Source organism: Haliaeetus albicilla, chromosome 10, assembly GCF_947461875.1.
Source record: "Haliaeetus albicilla chromosome 10, bHalAlb1.1, whole genome shotgun sequence".
Taxonomy (NCBI): Eukaryota; Metazoa; Chordata; class Aves; order Accipitriformes; family Accipitridae; genus Haliaeetus; species Haliaeetus albicilla.
The window spans coordinates 39,776,138-39,789,997 of record NC_091492.1 but is presented as its reverse complement, the minus strand read 5'-3'; the positions used below and the strand labels follow the sequence as shown (position 1 = coordinate 39,789,997).

General features: G+C 49.3%; 2 protein-coding genes across 4 annotated transcripts in view; one reads left to right on the top strand and one right to left on the bottom strand.

The window, feature by feature from the left end:
• Nucleotides 1-2,184, top strand: part of LIMK2 (LIM domain kinase 2) — a 32,702-nt gene extending 30,518 nt beyond the window's left edge. For all 3 annotated transcript variants that reach the window (XM_069795212.1, XM_069795215.1, XM_069795213.1), the window contains one exon: nucleotides 128-2,184. In XM_069795212.1, the coding sequence (XP_069651313.1) occupies nucleotides 128-284 (157 nt within the window). In that variant the 3' untranslated portion in view covers nucleotides 285-2,184. The remainder of the gene's footprint in view (nucleotides 1-127) is intronic.
• A 781-nt stretch (nucleotides 2,185-2,965) lies between these two features.
• PIK3IP1 (phosphoinositide-3-kinase interacting protein 1) lies at nucleotides 2,966-9,777 on the bottom strand. Its single transcript, XM_069795216.1, has 6 exons — nucleotides 9,569-9,777; nucleotides 9,292-9,408; nucleotides 9,041-9,160; nucleotides 6,817-7,002; nucleotides 6,604-6,682; nucleotides 2,966-4,557 (listed from the first exon to the last, which is right to left on the bottom strand). Exons 1-6 carry the CDS (start codon nucleotides 9,654-9,656, stop codon nucleotides 4,350-4,352), a joined length of 798 nt encoding a protein of 265 aa, XP_069651317.1. The 5' UTR covers nucleotides 9,657-9,777; the 3' UTR covers nucleotides 2,966-4,349.
• Nucleotides 9,778-13,860: the final 4,083 nt, after the last annotated feature.

Below are 13,860 nucleotides of genomic sequence, written 5' to 3'. Positions count from 1 at the left end.
GAGGGATCATGTCCCTGCTCACACCTCTGTGCATGGGACAGTGGCCTGGATGGATGACTGGCTTAGCCTTTCCAGATGCTGTTCTGCTTCCTCTTTCCCACTCACATTTCCTCACTGCTGCTTCTAGGCCCCCTTTTTCCAAGCTGGAAGATTCCTTTGAAGCTCTCTCTCTCTACCTGGGAGAACTTGCTATCCCCCTTCCATCTGAGCTGGAGGAGCTGGACCACAACGTGGGTGTGCAGTATGGACTGAACCGTGACAAGCTACCTGAAAACACAACCTAGTCGGCTCATCCTGCTGCCTGCACCACTTCCATTGGAGTTGAGATGAGTGACAGGGAGGGAGATGCACTTCAGCCACTTCCAGGGCATTAATGGGGCACCACGCTGTGCGTTTGCTGCATTGCCTCTCTCTCCCCACCCAACACCCCTCCTCTTGGATATCCTGATTCACTGTGGATTTCTGGCATGTTTCAGAAGCAAAAAGGGCCGTTTCCTGCCAACTGCACCTAGGAAAGCTGCTCAACACTATTTTTCTGGCTTGAGAAATGTTTCTCTGGCCTTTTCAGGCTTCTTTACTGTGGTGCCTTAGAACTTGGCTGCAAGCTGTGAAGTCACCCTGGCCTGTCTGCCAGGGAGGGAATTGCTATAGGAGACTCCTGGGCAAGGACCAGCACTTCTGGAACTGCTTCTCCCACTGACTACCCTGCTCAGAAAGCTGGGGAAATTGGATATCCAGTAAAAGGCCCCACCAGGACAGCGTGTGTGTGTATGTTTGTGCATGTGTTTTCCAGAACAACCCACTGAGATTTTGGCCTCCAGTGTGCATCAGGGGAGGGAGTGAAAAGCCCCAGAAACTGGGCAGCTCTCCTGAAATACCTTGTCTGTGGGGAAGAGTGTATGAATTTTTGTTTTGGTTTTGTGGGTTTTTTGACTCCTCTGTCTCTGAATACCTCCAAAAGCCTGCCTAGAAACACTAAGACTGAGCTCTGCTTGCCCTTCCTGATGGTGAACAAGGCAGGCAGCAAATGAGCCACATGAGCATCTTCAGACCCTGAGCCTGCACAGTGAGTTTGCCTGCCCAAGAACCTTAACCTTGGTGAAAGTATTTGAATCTGAATGTGTAGAACTACACTAGGCACTGGCTGTGGACATCCCTGGAGTGCTGAAGCTGCTTGAGCCCTTGGTCTGTGGACATGAGGTGGCAGAAAGTGCTCTTCAGAAAGCTGAAGGTCTGAAGCAACTCAGACTTTGTGCATGGACAATGGCAAAGGTGGACATGCAAAAGGTTACTTAAAGGATTGACTTGTCGTGAACAGAAAAGTGCTGGAGAATGTCCCATCCTCCCAGGAGTGGCAGCTGGAAAACTAATAATTCAGTTGCCATTACCTCATCCTTTCCTGCAGGCTGTGCAAGTTGTTCCCTTTGAAGGTCCTTCTTGCAGCTGCTGCTGCAGCACCTGAGCTGATTCTCCAAGCAGAAACTTTCCTCAGGGTCATTCCCTGCTTTTGGGGAGAAAAAAGGACTTGGAGTCATTGGGAGGTGGGTGGGGGTGTATTTTCTTCCAGCACTTCTCTCCTTCCTCCTTCAGTGGGAGAAGGAAGAAAGCTACTGCCGTAGTAGCTCATGTGGTTGGTAGAATGGAACAAAAAGCTGGCTTGAGTCCTGCTCTTAAGTTTCGCAAACATCTTGGTTAAACTGGATTTTTTAGTGTGCTCCTTTCTCCCCTCCTCCCTGCGGTATTGAATGGTGGGGAATGGGTATTAGTCTTTGCTGTTACTTTGATTTCCTCCCCCTACCCATGAGTTTAAACTATTACGTAAAATAACATGGGACCAGCCATCACCTCACAAAAGGTGTGTGTGGGGCGGGGTGTTTTTAGTCTGTGTAGTGGTGTTTTAGAAACACTGGGGGCTCCCTGTGCTGTGAGTCAGTGGAGGAGCCTCTCTAAACTGGGTCCAGTGGATTCAGGATTGTTAATAGGATTTGCCCTTTCTTTCCCTCTCCCAGGCTGGTTTGTGAGGGGACCCCTGAAGGGGGGAGTCCTGGGTGATGTGTGGGTGGGGTTTATGAACTGTGATTTGCACAGCTCCATGTTCTAACTAAATTAAAAAGCAGTAAATGTATGCTATGAAAACAAGACTTTGTTGTCTCTGTGCTACATAAAGCAGGAAGCTGTAACTTTCTTCGGTTTCTACTGTTGTGACAAAATGGTAACATCAAAGCTGCACAGATCAGGTATCATCTAGAACTCCCTTTCTTGAGCCGAAGGGCTCTGCCACATTTACAGAACTACAGAAACACAGTGCGAGTGCTCTGTAGTACTATTTACCTGGAGTGATGGAAATGGAAGAAGTTGTCAAGGTTGGTTGATTGGTGGGTTTTTTTAAGGGTGGACAGGAGTCAGCAGAACATGGAGCCTCTCTCCATTTTCCTTTTCTGATCCAGGGATAAAAATACAGCCTGTTCTTGGAAACCTCTTATTCTGAAATATGTAGTTCAAGGGGCATTTGTTAAGGCAACGACTGAACAAAAATGCTAGCTATGTCAGTGCCCCCTGTAACCTGCTGTGCTCTGTCTCCATCATGCTTTCCAATGGAAGGCCCCAAGGGATGGAGCTGCTGCTGAGCAGCCCCAAAGCAGAACTGACCTGTGTCAGTGCAGGAAGGGGCTGTAACCAAGAGCATCTTCTCACAGGCCAGCCTGCTTAGTCAGCGCAGCTCACACACCCGCAGCTGCTTTTCAGGAACAGCGTCCCCGTCCAAGACTAGCTGCTGGCAGCAATGAGGTAAGCTCCATGGCCCTTGTCAGTGCTGGTGAATGGAGGCACTGCTAGTAGGGATTTACCTTTTGGGCCTGGCAAACTGAAGTGGCATCTTCCCTTCTCCTCAGTTCGAAGTCTGCAACAGGCAAAAGGATGCTGCTCTAGCAGGAGGAATGTACAGATGAGCCACAGTCCACACAGGTTTACAGAGCATTTTTCTTTTAAGCTTTAATACAAGGTAGCACAATCTGCACCTTCTCATAATGAGGTATTTAAAACATTTTACAAAGAAATGGTATTCAAAGGCATTTAAAAATAAAATGTTTCCCTTTTCTGAATCAAACGTTAACACTAAAACCCCTGCTGCCAAGTGCTGCTCCCTGTTAGGCCCACAGCTATAAAGCAGATGGCTAGAAAACTTACTTGAATGGCTTGAATCCCCTGAGGTGGGGATGGATGTTTCCCTGAACTGGCCTTGCCTTCGTGCTATTTGGGAGACACTGCAGCAACCATCCCTTCCAAACCCCCTGAAATGCTAATAAAAGTTGTTACAAAACCTCTCTAATAGGGCCAGGCTCTGTAAGCAAGTAGTCTTGCTGCACAAGCTGAGTGTGTGTGAAGGAGGCTGGGCCAGAAGCCATGCTGTAACTTTGGGATCTTGAAAGAGCAGCTGCCCTGTCCTGCCCTTAGAGCAAGAGCTGCTGTATCATGGTCAGGGTGACCTCCACAGCTGGCTTGGCCACGCTGTCCAGAGCTGGCTCTGTAGAAAGCCAAGGGAATTCAGAAGAGGATGTTATCTATCCTCTCCACAACTATCTACTGCTGGCCTTTGGTCTCCTGATCTGTGTAATTAAGTGAGCAGGAGGCACAGACCACCTGGACACCTACAACTGTGGCTGTGCGTGTAGCACCACAGAGGAATGGAGATGTGGCCACAGCCCTGGAAGACCTGGATTTGTCAAGAGCTTGAGAAGAGCTTTTCCAAATTGACACTGGGGCTAAACATACTGCTCCTGGCCAAAGCCATCCCTCAAATAAACTCTTCCTTGGAAAAAAACTTGATCCAGTAGGAGGATTCTGGACAGTGTCTCCAGCTCTCAGCCACTAAAGCAAAAAGGCAGGAACTATAATCAGAGTGTAATTATCTAGCTAAGTCTGACGTGAAGCTCCCCTCAGTCCCTGCAGTACTGCTCCCTCCTGGGGTTCCAGGCTGAAACTTAAGTAACAGTGCACACCATTAAATAGGAAAGGAACAGAAAAAGAGGAAGCCAAAACCACACTCTGGGCTATGGGATCTGTGGCCAGTTATGAGCCTGGCCCGTCATCCCCCCCAGCTCCTTGGCACACCATGGAGATAGGTGGGAGGAAGCGGCAGGGTCCACCACACCAGTCCCCAGCTGGTCATGCACTGAATGGTGCCCCTCAAACAGATCGTGATGAATAGCCCATTGTTCTGTCCCTCTGCATCACCTTCATCTGGCTTTCATCAAAAAGAAAACAAAATAGAAATGAACACACACAACCCCCGCACTCACAGTGGGAAGCTGGAGGCTTTGCTCAGCCTGTATCGCTCCTGCCTGAGCTGCTCAGGCACCAGGAGTACCCGCCTGCCCCATGAGTGGGCCACTGCCGTCATGCATGTCCTCCACAGGCGTCTGGTTGGTGTGCACCACGATTGTGTTCTCATCTACAAGCTCGCAGGCAGGATTGGTGAACGCTGAGAGTGGCAGTGTGATGCGCTGCATTTCACGCTCATAAACTTTCTGTTCATGCTTTTCCTTCAGGTCTTTCCCCCTAGATTAAAAAAAAAAAAAAAACAAAACACGTACGTGCATGGAGTGAGTGCCACTGCTTGGAGGCAAAGTCTCTCTCAGTAAAGGTGATATAGTAGAAAAGAAGGGACTCTGCTCTTGAAGAAACAGATGTTTCAGCTACATACAAAGAGCCAGAAACATTCCCTACTGTAAACAGAGGACCCCATCTGAGCATCTTTTAAAAACTAGCAGCCAAGTGAAGTCTGTCCCTCCCTCATAAACTGGCTTATTCACTGACATTGCTATTGCTAAATGATGACTCCAAAGCCCGGCTTCTCCTTCAAACCATGGAGCAGACAAAAGTTTCCTTATACCTTATAGTCCCGCAGCACTGCCTGGTGCAGGCCCAGGGGAGCAGTGAGACAGCACAGAGCCCACTGCTGTGGAAAAGAACTTCTGTAACCTGTTTCATCTGATAGAAACAAATACCAGAGGTGGTGACAGATTCTGCCTTTTGTTGCAGCAAACAAACCTGTGTAGCAAATTAAGCTGTTCCTGAAAGTATTAAAGCTTACTGCAGAGCTGGCCCTGCCTTCTGCTGCTGCAGCTAACAGCTTAATACTACGACCAGCTCCTCAAACCTACCTCAGTCTTCAGCCTGTTGCTAAGGGAGGCAACACCTCTGTAATTCGTACTGAGGAAGAACTGCCTTGCTTTAAAAATGGATGGCATTAATAGCGCGTTGTCTCCAGAAAAGCTATGTATACCAAAAGCTACTAGACCCATTAAAGCTTTCTCACCACACCTACCCAAACCTGCCAGCTTGCACATGCAATTTTGAGAGCAAGGCAAGAAGCAAGAGACAGTAAACCTGCACTGCAGCCCTGCCGTGAGCTTTCTGGGATTGAAGAAGCAGAGCTGCATTTGGACAAATTGGTCTATTTCTTCTTCCACTGAAGACAGGAGTGAGGTGGGACAGGCACCACTCACTCCTCCTGGGGCTTGTGATCCCAACCAGGCAGAGCTGCTGGGGTTTCCTGTCAGCACATAAGCATTTTGGCTGCTTTTCAAAGCTGCCTACGAGCGTGCAGCAGTGGCTGCCGTTCCTGCCAGCACATGAGACGGCATTCTCTGAAGTGACACCTCAAATCAGATTCCTCGACAAGCAGCGCTCTGTGTTTTGCCCCTTATGTAACACTCCTCCCTCTGTTTTTTTTTCTGTTGGCATTTATTATAAACACTTACATAAGGACATGTCCCAGCTTGGGAAAGGGCTCCTTCTGCTTGGTTGTGTCAGACTGCTGTCAAACAGCCAAAATACAGAACAAACCCTCCCAGAGAAGGGAGCCTGGGCCTTCATTTGCTGCAGCGACATTCACTGCTATTTGTTAATCCTGCCCTGTCTCTTACAGCTAAGCTGCTTGCTATTACCACTAACTTCAAACGCTGCTGAGCTAGAAACATTTCTGTCCACCACAGTGAAGTGGCTGAACAAATCATAACTTAAAGGTGAATCAAAACTGACCTTAAAGCGTACAGAAGCTTTGGTAAAATTAACTTTGACAAAAAAAGCGCGCTACTTTGTATTCAGCTTCATAGGATGCAATGCACGAGTGGCAAAGAATTTGCCAATTGTTTGTCTTCTAAAGCTAGCTAGATGCGAGAAACCAGGGAACACGTGGCCTCCTAGGACTGTTCTTTTTCTGATCACAAAAGACACTTCTGTGAGGGTTCCTGGGATCTGCTCTCTCCAGCTTTTATGTAAAATTCAGCTCCCCAGATGCATCTGAGAAAGCCATATCAAGACACATGCACACACACACACAAAAACAATAAAGACGGCAGTTTGAAACTTTAAATGGGACAGAATACCACATTGATGGGTGAAATTGAGAAGAATGAGATTAACTCTGAAATAGTTCTTTCCTCAGTGCAACAAGCATGATGTGCTATATCAAAACATATGCTTCTATCTATCTGCCTTTTCATTGGGATATGGTTGGGTCTGCAGGTACTCAAGACATTCCTGCTCTATATACGTTACTTCATGCCTACACCAGCTTTTGGACAAAGAATAGCCACTGACCTCTTATAGATGTATCCCAGGACAATGCCAGCTCCGATGGCAATGATTATCACCATCATGATCAGCCCCAGCACATACCCTGCGAAGAGAGAAAGGAAAGAGACAAAATTAGAGGCAGTAGACCCAGCTATAGCATTGCTTCCAGAGCCTCAATACAAATCCATCCTGCCAGAATTACAGGAATGGATCCATCACATGATCCTGGGTTTGTACCTAGTGTCCCTAAGTCCTTCTTTTCTTTGGAGTTCATCTGCACTCTCTGACTGATCCCAACAACGGGCTGCACAGCAGCTGCCTCGCTCCGGGAGGGCAAGGTGTCAGCCGGTTCAAACACCTGGTCGACCCCCTGAGAAGTACCAACTTCTGCTGGAGGGACTGGGGCTGTGGCAGCTGTAGCATCTGTTGAGAGGAAAAAGAGACATACAAAATACCAAGCATTGGTGAGTACCTCAAAACAACACGTGCCTTGTGAGTGGGACAGATCTAGACTGGTATCACTGAACCGCCTTCAAAGTACACTGACAGACACTTGTTCCCTCTTAAGTTGTTGCCAGAAATTCTACCAAGGCAGACAAGAAATGTACTCCTCCCCCCACTCTCCTTTGACACGAACCTATTTAACCAAGAGCGCAAGGCACCGCCACAGATAAGACAGAAATAAGGGAGCAAAACAAAACCCCGGTTCAGGGCATGAGTCCAGGGGATGCACAATGACTTTATTTAGTGTATAGATCGATACACAGGCTGCAGCTTCAATCATGCTGAACAGACATGAACAAGATTATGAGAAGAATGTCCATCCCAAATCTCCCAGGAGCCTATTTATCTCTCTTCTGCCTCAATCTTCCTGACACAGGAAGGTTTGATGGAAGGAGACTCCAGCTGGTGTGAAAACAACCTGGGGACATTCTTCTTCTTACCCAGCCCCTCTTTGCAGCCATGTAGCAAACTCCTTTAGCATGATGGACAGGCTAAGTCTGAGCCACACTTCAGGCAGCACAGCCACTGAGTAGTGCAAGTTCCCCCTCAGCCAGAGCCCAAACAAAGGGACATAAGGATGGACACTCATAGCACAGACTCCTTCCCAGCCCTGTGGATTTTTTATCAACAGCATTGCAAGATTTCCAAGGTAGCTCCTTCTTTCATGACACAGTTAAAATGGCAGCTGTAGCACAGTAAAAGCTACGACAGTGGAAAGTAGGTATCTATGACCTGTCCTAAACAAAAAAACCCTACTTTTTGCAAATGCTATGCACAGTATGCATCCAGACCTGAAAACTCTCTCCACCTGGATCTCACCCCACAGCTGGCAATAACTCCGTGTGGATTGCCTATCTGCAGCCATTTTGAGCCACCAGTGCAATGTGAAATGGAAGTAGAGAAGGGGAGTTAGAGACAGTAAATCAGGGTCTCCTGCACCGCACAGTGACTTTACGTAGGGTCAGCCAGAGAAGCTGAACCAAGGGGAGCTGCAGGACACGACTACAATAAAAAGGCACCCGCTCTGAGACACAAAAATAGCCAAACCCCTTAAATGTGCAAATGGCGTATTGGCTGAAAGGTCAGGTAACTCTCCTGATCCCAAAGGTGCAGGACTGTTTTGAGTAAGGGTCTTGGCAGCAGAACATTTGTTTTGCTTCATCTTTAGGGAAAAGCAGGCAAAAAAATGAACAAAGCAAAGGGGAGGGTGTATATGTGGGGGAACATGTTTACATGCGAGGATAGCAATCCCAAGGGGCAGTGGAGTGCGTAAATCTTGAAGGGCTCAGAAATAAATAAACAGTTCAAAAAAAACAAGTGGTTACTGTGGCCTCAGTCAGTACTGACATCTCCTCTCCTTGAAACAGGCTTCAGCTACAGTTCTCTTGGGAAACTGTTTCCCACCTTGACTACCCAGGAGTAATCTAGTGTTTGGGGTTTTCCATTTCTTACTGTCGTCCCGTCAATCCCCCTTTTCTTCAAGTTCTCTCCCCTCACCTGTACCTGAATTCACCCTGGCACTCGTTTAGCAGCAGCACACTTGTTTAGACAGCAGTAACATGCCCCACAGTAACGGTCTACCAGCATCTCTGCAGCTCCTAGTTGCCCAGGCCTCAGCCTTTTTGCAACACAGCTGAGGAGCCCTAGAGTGCCTAGTGGAAAGGGAGTGGGGGGCAAGGCTTTGCACGGGCCTTTGCTGGCACTAATGGAAAAGCTCTAGGGGCGGAGCAAGGCACAGCTGGGAGACAGATGTGCGCACAAACAGGCGAGAGCTGGAGGGCAGCCCCGGGTACACTCCGTTCCCGGGGGAGGGCAGCGGGTGCTGCCATAGCCCGGGGTTGTTTGTGCGCAAGGGACACCCCACCCTGGGTGACAAACCCAGCCCCCAGCGGCAGGAGGCAGGCCGGGGAGGGCAGGATGAGAAGGGGGGGGGGGGGGCGGCCGGGGCCGCTCCTACCTGAGCACCGAGCGATGTCGCAGGGGCTCCGCTCGGGGACCCCGGCTGCGCCTCGGATGTAGCACCAGGGCGCGGCGTCGCCGTCCGGGTTTCTGCAGCTGTTGTGGTCCTCGGCGATTGCTGGAGGGCAGCGGGGCCGTCAGCGCCGGGGGCCGTCAGCGCCGGGGGCCGCCGTCCCCAGCACCCCGCTCCCTCCCGACAATCCCCACCGCCGGGCTTCCCGGGCTCCCGCCCCGACCTCCCGGACCCACCTGCCGGGAACGCGGCGCCGGGGTCGCTCCGCACCGCCAGCCAGTTGAGGCACGGGGCGCCTCCGGAGGCCACTCGCCGGCTTCCGCGGTAGGACGCGCCGTTGCCGCGGAGGCACTCTGCGGAGAGACGAGGCCAAGCCATGCGGGCGTGCCGGGCAGCCCGGGCCGCTCCCCAGCACCCACCCCCCATCCACCCCCTCCCCACGGCGAGACCGGCCTTTGTCCCCCACAACAAAGCCGAGCCGGGGCGGGGGGAGGCGAGCGGGCCGGCACTCACCCTCGGCGCCCCGGGCGGCCGCCAGCAGCAGCGAGCCCAGCAGCACGGCGCCCAACGCCGCCGACCGCCGCGGGCCCCCGCGCAGCATCCTCGGCGCCGAGGGCGAGGAGCCGCCGCCAGCCCGGCCGCGCAGCTCGGCTCGCCTCCGTTCGGCTCCGCGGCGAGACCTGCCCCGGCTCTCCCCTCCCCGGTAAACAACCGCCGGGCTGCGCTTCCTCCCCCCCCCAACACTCCCGCCCCGCAGCCGCCGCCGGGTCCTAACGCTGCCGCTGCCGCTGCCGCCGCCGCCGCCGCTGCCCGCCCCCGGGCGGCTCCCGGCCCCGCCGGGGAGCCCCGGGAGGGGAAGGGGCGGCCGGGAACCTGCCGCTGCTCTGCCGCGTCCGCAGAGGGTCCCCCCGCCCCGGAGTCCCGGGAGCGGGCGCAGCGATGGGTGCCCGGTACCGCCGGGGCCGTTTGGCTCGGGAGGAACACGGGGAAACGTTGCCGAAGCGCAGCTCCGATTCCCCGGGCCCGTCCCCTACAGCCGCAGGAAATTCCCTGGGCCGGGAGAGGAGATTCCCGACACGGAACTAGGCTTGAGCCGCTGACTGTGGCAGGGAACGTGTTTGTCTTCAGGGACCCAGAATTGCTGTCTCCCCTAGAGAACTCCCACGAAGGACTAAATTCTCCGGCCCTGATTCTCCCTTTGGGCACCCCGAGCTCCACAGAGAGAGACCGCGCGTGGGGGGTATGCACTACCACGGAAGCTGTGCACCTCCCCGTTAAAGGCTTACGTTCTCCCCTCTGCTAATCGATTGTTTTCCTTTGACTCCACATGCTCCAAGAGCTGTGCCTGCTGATAGAAAAACAAGGTAAACAGCCCGAAAATGCTTTAGAGTAGTTCTGTGCCGGGCATCCCACCATCGTGACAAAAGCCTCTCTGCAGACATTTCCAATGGGTTACAACAGACACTGCTGTTTCCCAACAGGCAGAGGTATTCAGATCCTGCAATGCCAGTGACTGTACACAAGCATCTGGAGTCATCAGCAATGTTTCTGTTTTACACTAGTCAAAAACAAGCAGCTGAATACTTGGTCCTGTTCGACAGTGAGCTCTCAAAGGTGGCCTGGGCCAACTGATGGGTTTGTAGCCAAGGCACAGGCCTGCAGCAGAAGGTGCTATTTCTGGCTTTCCCACAGAGTTCCGTCTGACCTTGGCCAATCTGCCTGCTTCACTTCTTTTGTGCTTTCCCTTCCTTTCTGTTACATGAGGTACAATCAAACCTTCCTTCTCAGAAGAGGACAGGGAAGTTCCCTTCTTTTAAAGTGCTTTGAAATCACATGGAAACCACTGAACACATAGTAAGTATTTCTATGCCAGGAAGCTTCATGTTGTATTCAGTGTTTGGTGAATCACTTTTCGGGGCCGTGCTGGCTGGAGCAGCGGTCCTTCCCTTCCACTCCCAGATGTTTCCATCCTGGCAGTGCTCTCTGTCAGGCTGCTACAGGTACTTGTGTGACAAGTAGGCTCAAGGTGCTGATCCAACCCAACTTTTGTCCTTTTCTTACCAGGTTACGCACACTTTAACCCTTTACAGCCAGGCTGCCTGCTGCATCCAGTCCACAATGGAGCCACAAAAAAAAAAAGAGATGTACCAGGATGACAGAGGGGTAATGAGGAAAACAGGTCAATTAAGCAGCACTACCACTGAACATGAAACCGTAAAACTGCTCTTTCTTGTTTGTTTGTTCTACTTTTTCACCTGTGGAAAAATTCAAAGCGTATGGGGAGTTTTCTTAAAGAAGAAAAAGAAAAGGAAGCTAACATATAGCACAGCATGCTGTGCAAAGGGAGTTGTATAGCTGTATAGCTCTGGAAGGACTCTGCAAGAAGCCGTCAAACCCACCCTCCTTCTCTGGCCACAGCCAAGTATGTTCAGAGCTTCCCGGGCAAAAGTTCACCTAAACTCCTATGAAAGAACTAATACGCTTTATTACTTAATCTTACTAAATAAGGTCCTGGGGGGAGTAAGCAAAATTAACTTTCTAATCTAAGTATTCTTTCCTAGCCAAATTAACATGGATTGCTTAAAATGGAAAAAGTTGACCATTGCCCTCCTTGTAACAGGGCATATGTCATATTCCCATAACTTCCCCTTTCTTGTTTCTAGGCAAACCAAAATAATTCTTCCAATTTTCCTCAAAACCAGTTTTTCTAAACCATCTTCTGTTTCCTTCATAAATTGTGATGCCCAAGAATGAAGATAGTACAGTCTGAGGCCTCATCCACCATGAACAGAGTATTAGAGCAATTTGTGCTTAAAGCTTAAAAAACTGTAAGCATCAAATGTTACTGAACACTATGCAGTACTTGCAACTCCAACAAAAGCAGTTGTTTTTACTCCTTTGTTGCCTTTGTCTGAATCATGAAAATAACTGTGTGCCTCACCTGTAAAAAGCCTTCTGTAAGCAATGATGTAGGAGTCAGAAACAAGTATGTTTTGCTCCTAACCTAGAAACAATTTGAATAGAAGAAAAAAACATCAGGGCTGCAACAACAGGATCAGATGTTGAGTTTATGAAACTGAGCCGAGTATAACCAAAAATCAAGACAGAGACAGTCACTACAAAGGAGCCAGTGTGGAGCGATAGAAAGAAATATCTGACTGCACTGTTGCATCCCCCTGCTGACATGTTCAAGGAGAGGCTTCCCCTCCCCCTTCAATCTGACAGCATGAGCTATTGCTAAGTAAATGCCAGCCACAGCCTCCAAGGACTAACAAGGAAGTCTGCAGAAGCAAAACAACCATATGTGATACTTGAACTGGTTCAGACTGGTTCAGAGAGTTTGCTCTACTAACTCAAAGTGCCTTCTCAGATGAGCTTTCTGTGTGGGCTGTAATAAAAGGATAGAGGCCTCAGGAGGGCAATCTGGGTCCTATTGTTTACTGGGGAAGAAGCATTGCAGCTACACTTTTCTAGCATTAAGAGATTAGCACTAAATACTCTCGGCAATCACTGACTTAAGAAATTTCACACACTGAGTCCTCTCTAACAGCAACACTTCTTTGTCCTTTTTGTCACAAACTGCCCAGTGCCTTTCCACAATTCCCTCAGCAGTTTTGATAGGCCCAACTGCCCATAAACATTTGTGTTCGCACTGGCCCATTGTGGTTGTTGTAAAGGACTCAGCCTGGATCATGGCCTTTAGCTCTTTCCACTGCTGGAGCATTCTGAAATCGGTATTGGGATCACAGACACTGCTTTTACCTGCTATCCAATGGGTGTGTCTCCTAGCAAGATGCCATAAAACCGTGGCAAAATTGTTAGGAATAAGGTACAGCTGTCTAAAGATGTTTCAGTCCCCACTTGCACTGTTGGGGTTTTTTTTGTTGTTTTTTTTTTTTTTCTACAGACGCAGGCTGCTATTGACAAAAAACAGAGCGTGCATTTTTAAGGGTGGAGGAAGGGAAGCTATTTTGAAAGATACTCTGATCTACTTGGAGAACACATAGGTCTTTGAGTCACGAACAGGAGCCTGAATTCTTTTACTGATTTGTTGTTTGACCTTAGGCAAGCTTCTGCCTCAGTTTCCCATGTTAATACTTCTTATGTCACAGAGGCAGAAAGGATTAATGTCTGCAAAGTGCTTTGAAAGCTTCAGACATGCAATACATACGTCATGAAATGGTATTCAGGGGGAAGGAATCATGAAGAGAGATATGCAGGGAAGGTCTTAAGATGTTCTCAAGTTTTACATGTGTAGTGCTGACTCATATGAAAAGTACAAATAAGCATTAATGCAGGAAGAAAAATAGGAGAATGTGTTGTGTTGTTTGTTTGGGGTTTTTAAGAGTACCTTTGTAGCTTTCTTGTTTCTTAATTCAGCGTTGTGCACAGCAGTAACTAGCAAAGCTAAGCAGTCAGATAAACCAACATTCATTCTTGTTAGAAAATGCCAATCTAAAAATAATGGTTTATTTGCACATAAGAAACATGAAAAAGGCAGCACCAAAACATCTGGAGATTTGAGTCAAAGGAAATAAAGATTTCTGTTCTGGTATCTGTTCAAATTAAATTCCAGTGAATTGGATGGGATTATTAAATATCCTTCTACCAGTCTTTCACTCACAATGGAAGCTGATTTCATAGTCAAACAGACATGATAGCCCAAAACTCTGCTGTTTAAACTTCAATAATCAATGGAATATTATCAAAGTAAGAGTTAGATTCCATTGTGGAAAGCATGAGGTTACAGAGTTGCACTTAAATATGCAAAACTTCCAACTCCTGTGGAAAATACACCACACCTA